The sequence below is a fragment of the Mobula birostris genome, chromosome 20 (assembly GCF_030028105.1).
Source record: "Mobula birostris isolate sMobBir1 chromosome 20, sMobBir1.hap1, whole genome shotgun sequence".
Taxonomy (NCBI): Eukaryota; Metazoa; Chordata; class Chondrichthyes; order Myliobatiformes; family Myliobatidae; genus Mobula; species Mobula birostris.
The window spans coordinates 16,556,121-16,563,788 of NC_092389.1; the positions used below are offsets into that span (position 1 = coordinate 16,556,121).

Consider the following 7,668-nt stretch of genomic DNA (forward strand, 5'->3'; position numbering starts at 1 on the left):
ACCCTAGGTTGCCTACATCAGCTGCAATATAATGTGGCCGGAATTGCTGGCAGAACACTTGTTTTATTATTTAAATTGTTAAAATTCCAGGTTTACTCTGTATTTGATTACACCAAACAAGAATGCTCCATAGCAATTACATCCAAGTATCAACTATCTCCACCATCTTAGGAATGTGCAATTCTAAATCCCCTCCTACCATTGGATAGAAGTTAAGTGGGAGGAGTTAAATGCTGGAACACAGAAGCCCATTCTGACTTACCTCATTCCAAGCTCTGGTCATATTTACAACAATATTTCACGCCATTGGTAATGTTTATACCTTATTCATCCAGAAGTGGATCTAATCCTTGAGGTCAAAGTCATAGTCTAATGTGACACCAATTGGCTCTATTTCCTGTTGATCTCAGGATCTCTCTCAAGGATTTTGCCCTTGCCAAATTACAGTGGGCGCTGGGTTTCATTCACAAATGCTCCCAGCTATACCATCCTACCACAAAATTTCAATGACCTCTGACAATTTGGCTGCCTGCTGGGTGAGAGCATGCAGATTGCTACTTAAACGATATCCTGCCATTGAGATCAGACTTCTGTCTCAGACATTATTATCCATTATCAGGCACCTCCCAAGCTTTTCCCTATTTTCAATCAAGACAATTGTTTTAACTAGAAAAATGAAAGGAAATATATTATATAACGCATGAATTCTGACAAAGGGTCTTCATCTTGAAACATTAACTCTGTTTCTCTTTTTACAGTTGTTGCTTGTCCTGCCAAGGGTTTCCAGCATTTTCTAATTTTATTAATGCTTTCCAAGCATTTCATAGGATTGCGATGTGTTCACCCATACTTGGGTGACAGTATTGCTTCCCAGATGCCTCACCCTGTTTACAGGTAAAAAAACACAGCCCAATTGGCAAAAATATTTTAAATTGAAGCTGAGTGCTGGAGATTCCGATTATGGAACACAACCGAGTGATCTCATTCATATTTATGGCAACATTTAAATGCTTTCATTTGTCATTTGTCATTGTCTTCTCTGTTACCTATATTTCATTCTTCCCAGCTAACATGGCTTGCCTCGGAGAGGCTGTTAACTCCTTGCTGGGTCGTAGTCCCTGGATGTGCTATTACCCAACAAGTTGTCTCTAACTGCATGTAAAGATTCATAATGAAGGTTGGTTGGGTGCTTCACCATGGAATTTGTTGGATGAGGTGCTAATATGATCAATTTCAAGCCTATCATTTCATATCAACATGTATGCATTCACAGCCAGAAAATCTGGATTTTCAATAATTCCATCAGACAGCAAACCACATCATGAGGTTTGAACAACGTTGCCTTACAGGTTCTCTAGCACTAGGAGCTGAATTGAATCCCTGTGACCTCTTTATACCAATCTTTCTTTAATGCACTGTGCCTCAGAACACAAAATTCCATTCATTTACAGTAAAATTTTTTCTCCAATCAAGCCCAAATACTTCAGTTTAGACTTGGAATAAACTTTGTTCAAACACACAGATTAACTAAACTAAACATGAATGGTTATTTGCCATTCACAGAATGGCTACAACAGAGAAGGCCATTCACTCCATTAAATCCATACCAGTTCTATGCAAAACCAACTCAGCTGGTCCCAATGATCTGTGACTCACTTGAATTTTAGATATTTTTCCAGTTCACCTTTGAATTGCACAATTGAATATAGTTACATTATTACCTCATACAATTAATTCCAAACTTTAATCATTTGCTGCACATTAAGTCTTGCTCTTTTTTTAACTTTGGTTTCTCTAATATTCACCATCATTCAATGTCCAACGGATATTGATGACTCTGCCAATAGAAATGGCTTCTTTTTGCCTACTCTGCGTATACTAATTATTATTTTAAGTACCTCCTTTAGATCCTCTTACAACTTATTCCTTACCAAGGAGAACAACCCTACAGTTTCCAATCTAAACAATTGAGATTTTCCATTCTTCAAACATGGTATCTCGCTCAAATTTCTACAGATGTACTGTGGAAAGTATTCCAACTGGTTGCATCACCATCTGGTATGGAAGGGCCACCGTGCAGGATCAGTAAAAGCTACAGTAAGTTGTAAACTCAGCTAGTTCCATCATAAGTACTAGCTTCCCCAGCATCGAGGACACCATCAAAAGACAATGTCTCAAAAAGGCGGCACCCATCATTAAGGACCCCCATCACCCAGGACATGCCCTCTTATCATTGCTACCATCAAGGAGAAGATACAGGAGCCTGAAGACACACACTCAATGATTCAGGAACAGCTTCTTCCCCTCTGCCATCAGATTTCTGAATGGACAATGAACCCTGTACACTACCTCACTACTTTTTTCTTTTTTTTTGATCTCTTTTGCACAACTTAATTTAATTATATATATTTCTTACTGTAATTTATAGTTTTTATAATTATGTATTGCAATGTACTGCTGCCGCAAAGCATGCAAATTTTTTGACATACTGTAAGTTTGCTGACAATCCAACTATTGTTGGCAGAATTTCAGATGGTGGTAAGAGGGTGTACAGGAGGGAGATATATCAGCTAGTTGTGTGGTGTCACAGCAACAACCTTCCACTCAACATCAGTAAGACCAAAGAACTGATAGTGGACTTCAGAGAGGGTAAGACGAGGGAACACACACCAGTCCTCATAGAGGGATCAGAATTGGAAAGTGTGAGCAATTTCAAGTTCCTGGGTGTCAATATCTCTGAGGATCCAACCTGGACCAAACATATTCATGCAGCTACAAAGAAGTCAAGGCAGTGGCTAAATTTCATTAGGAGTTTGAGGAGATTTGGTATATCACCAAAGAAACTCACAAATTTCTACAGATGTACTGTGGAGAGCATTCTAACTGGATGCATCACCACCTGGTATGGGGGAGTCTACTGCACAGGATTGAAATAAGCCGAAGAGAGTTGTAATCTTAGTGAACTCCATCATGGGCACTAGCCTCCATAGTATCCAGGACATCTTCAAACAGTGGTGCCTCAATAAGGCGACATCCATCAATTAAGGACCCCCATCACTCAAGTCATGCCTTGTTCTTATTGCTACCATCAGGTAGGAGGTACAGAAGCCTGAAGGCACACACTCAATGCTTCAGGAACAGCTTCTTCCCCTCTGCCACCAGATTTCTGAATGGACATTGAACCCGTGAACACTACCTCACTACTTCTTTATTTCTACTTTTACACTATGTATTTAATTTAACTTACGTACATTCAGGATTGTCACAAGAAATAAAAGCAGAAAATATTGATGATCAGCCTATGAGACGGTTTCAGATCCTGCCTGACATTGAGTGTTTCCAGCAACTTCTTATGTCAGACTTCCAGCATAAACAGTTTAAATTTTTCCATCAGAATCAAAGGAAAAGTGTAATTCAGAAAAAGATACTTTCATACTTATCTTCAATTTCAATCTACAGGCAATGCCACTCAGGAACTTGTGTTAATATTATTTTGGTGCTATCTGCGCTGGATTGTAACTACAGTATACGTACTGTGTTTTGCACATTGGCCCAGAGGAATGATATTTTGTTTACCTGTATATATGTGTATGGTTGAATGACAATAAACTTGAACTTTATTCTGAAATATTTGTTTTGAACTTGATAATTAGTCATAGTCATAGTCATAGTCATACTTTATTGATCCCGGGGGAAATTGGTTCTCGTTACAGTTGCACCATAAATAATAAATAGTAATAGAACCATAAATAGTTAAATAGTAATATGTAAATTATGCCAGGAAATAAGTCCAGGACCAGCCTATTGGCTCAGGGTGTCTGACCCTCCAAGGGAGGAGTTGTAAAGTTTGATGGTCACAGGCAGGAATGACTTCCTATGACGCTCAGTGTTGCATCTCGGTGGAATGAGTCTCTGGCTGAATGTACTCCTGTGCCCACCCAGTACATTATGTAGTGGATGGGAGACATTGACCAAGATGGCATGCAACTTAGACAGCATCCTCTTTTCAGACACCACCATGAGAGAGTCCAGTTCCATCCCCACAACATCACTGGCCTTACGAATGAGTTTGTTGATTCTGTTGGTGTCTGCCACCCTCAGCCTGCTGCCCCAGCACACAACAGTTATTTGATTCCTCATTGAAAAGTGTTTAGAAATTTCTTTCAAATTAATGAAATTTAAAGGAGTATTATTCTTGAAATTCTGTAAATCTTGATATTGAACTTTGGAATTTCTATTCTGCCATAAAATATCTAAGCTATTTTTATATCTCCAATGAAGCTGTTTATTTCTGCATTGCAAAAAAAAAAAAATCTGAGCATCAGCAGAGCTTGGGCTGGTAAGTGGAAAGATGTTTCAACCACACTGTTTGTTAGATAATGACCACTTCCAACCAAAAAAAAAATAAGCATCACTTGCAGAAAACACTGTAGCAACTCACTGTTTCTTCCAGTGCACTTCCCAAACCAGGACAATCACATCAAGAATGGACGAATACCATCAAATTCCAACCAATAAAATAAATCAATTTTTCTTGTGCATCAATCACTGTTCTTTCTTAGACATTACATCACCATACATGAACTGCTTATCCTGCAGATTTATGGGTATCCCTTTAACAATTGGACAGAAACAATTCAAAACAGAAGGTTCTTCAGAACATGTGGAAGACTAGTAAGAGAGGACCACAATGGTCACTGTAAGAAATCTCACAAGTATGTACTCAAAAAATTAAACTAGAAGTAAGGCAGCACTCTGCTGACATGTAACACACTCAAAATAAAGCACAAATGCAGGGTCTCACTCATACATTTCCTACTCCATTTCCCACTCTCCACGGTATATAGAATCATAGGGTCATGGTCACATGTCAAACTGAGAGACTTGATCTGGATGGATTACATATATAATTCCCTAATTATTTAGAAATCAGAGAACTTTTGCAAAGGAAGTATTCTATACTGCTTTATTAATTTAACACAGAGAAAAGAATACAGCAATTTATCAATTAAACACCAGTCTGATTCAAGTGCTATATTTAACAACCATTACTAAATTGGGGATGTGGGAACTTACTCAGATACATTTGTAGATATACATGTTAATAAATTTGAAAGAGATCCAATAAACATAAGTCATGGTTCCATACATGAATATTCACTTCTTCAAAGTGAAATAGGTGTAAATGAATCAAGTATACAATTTTAGACTTCATTGTCCAAATGGAGCCAAAGCCACTTAGTATCATTAAAAATACTGAAAGTTTATATCCTTAAATTTCCTTGTGCATTGTTCACCTTAAATACATAATTGATTTCTATTCTTCTCTGTGACCCTCCCTAGTTCTTAAACCTGTCACCTGCCTTTAGCGTCAGCTTTTTTCCCAATGCATTGCTTCTTTGTAACTGTCTTCAAGTCTAAACTTGAATTATTCCTATAAGATCTCCATTTCGCCAAATCTCATTCATTTGAAACCTCTATCAAAACCTTTCTCCATGACGAAACATTCCCTATCTGTATTCACTTTTGTTTTCTGAAATGCCTTCTATATTTACTTTGCAGTTGAAGAACCTTAAGGACAATGATCCTGAAAGTACGGTTCAAGTCCAGTTTGGTTTCAATGTTAAATTAACAACAGAAGGGATTGCATTGATTTTGGGTTAGAGTCCAAAGTCTGCAGATCCAATTTGTCTCATAAGCACACAGAGAGATAATACGTGTAAACATCGGAAATACCAACGAACGAATCTTTAGAAATTAAATCAGCAATAAATGCACAGGAGAGCACAGAACTTGAACGTTGCCTTGCATATTTCCACTATGAAGGAAGACATCTCAAAAATTAGAAAGTCGCCTCATTTGAAAATTTTACTTATAATGGTTTGCCTAAAATTGATACAGAGGGAGATAATGTTATCTATTGAAAGCAGACTTATCCCTTATTGCCATTCTGGTTTCAATGTAGAATAAACTTGCTTTATTTTTAGTAACTCTTCGAGTAAATGCAAAAGCAAAATAAAACTAGCTGTTCCCCGCGTGGCTGACTTGCTCTCAAGTCCCTCAGTCCCAGAGGACGGCGCGAGGACAGCACGCGGGGTCAGGGCAGCTCGCGGAGGGCTGCAAAGCGCCTCTCGAGTGGCTCACACCCAACTGCGACAGGCTTGCGCTCCAGGTCAATGGCTCTGCCTGCATCCAGATGCCGCAGGAACGCAGAGATACTGAGACCAAATCATTAGGCACTCCTTATAGAACAGCATGACAATATCAATACTTCGTCCAAAACTAATCGGTTTTCCCTTTTTTTCCGTTACTATCCACCCACCACTTCATTAACCCGGTCTGCCGCTTTTTTTTTGGTTTTGGTCTGGAAACTGTTAATGTAACAGACCACATCTGTTTCCAATATGGGTCGAGTTACATCTTTTGGAAACAATGCTGCTTTTTACTTAGTGAATTGCATTTTTAAAAAGTTTTCAACCGAAATGAAAAAGGATACAAAACACAACGACACCACTTAATTTAATTATTGTATATTGTATGCTACAATAAAGAAAGTTATGCTAATATTAAACTAAGCTATTAAAACTATTGATGTAAGCAATAAAGGACAAATCCGTAATGAAAATGTATTTCATGAAGTAACTACGAAAGTCGCTGAGGAATCTAAAATTATTGCACGTCCCAAAGTCTTCATCAGCCTCATCCACACTGTGGGTAAAAGAATCATATTTCATAAACTAGGCATTTAAAAACGATCCAAAACCATGGGACAAAATGTTAATGCATTTTCTCATTTGGATTAGCGAGACTAAACGGAATAAAACATAATAATCCGAGCCACTTACCGACCATCAGCACCAAACTGAGAGAGGACAAAATCATGTTGCCTTCAGAAATTCGACATTTAATCCATAACTTGATGAGGAAATTTCGTGCTGTTTTTCTCCGCCTCCTTGATTTTTGGGACTGGAATGCTGGGACAGACCTGAGCACATTAAAACATCAGGAGAGGGAATGCCACTGCGGGATATTTACATCTTCACTCGGCAGCACACTCCAATCTGTCCCTTAATCAACCCATTCTGTTCACTCCGGCTGACCAGATGGGGAGTGGAGTATGCTGGAACTGTCTGGGATTTGATGGGACAAGTCCGTTGAGTTGAAGGCTGATTGATTAGTTTCAAAGAATAAATGGAGAAAACAGTGACCGCTCCAACTGACGTTACACACACTTTCCTGTCTGAAAATTGCAGAGAGAAAGTCTAACCTAAAAGTCTGCTACGAGTACAGATGTTGTTTTTTTCCGATTACCACAGTGACTTATTGCTGGTGTGCTAGTGGCTCTGTTCCTTCATTCAAGTTTTAAAGTATTACTTCGACATTTAAAGCAATAAAAGGAATGCTACCATCTTTAGAGTTTGAATCTAAACGAGATCCCATCAGTTTCCTCAGCTGGCTGTTTTAAAACCAACGTTTTTACTGCCTGATTCAGTGCTGGGATGTAAATTGAACGGAATATTTTCCTACCGATATGCCACAGCAATGTCATACTTGTCCCTATTGGCTGCTCTTTAATATGGTTATTTAACTCTTAATTAAAAGGGAACGATTAAAAAAATAGTATGCACAAGCTTGAACATTTGAAGTCACAGATGTTAGTTTTGAATT

The 7,668-nt window shown here is 38.3% G+C and overlaps 1 protein-coding gene across 1 annotated transcript in view; it reads right to left on the reverse strand.

The window, feature by feature from the left end:
* LOC140185083 (CXADR-like membrane protein) overlaps positions 1-7,451 on the reverse strand; it is a 149,998-nt gene extending 142,547 nt beyond the window's left edge. Inside the window, exon 1 of the mRNA XM_072238326.1 lies at positions 6,846-7,451. Coding sequence (XP_072094427.1) covers positions 6,846-6,882 — 37 coding nt within the window. The 5' untranslated portion in view covers positions 6,883-7,451. The remainder of the gene's footprint in view (positions 1-6,845) is intronic.
* Positions 7,452-7,668: the final 217 nt, after the last annotated feature.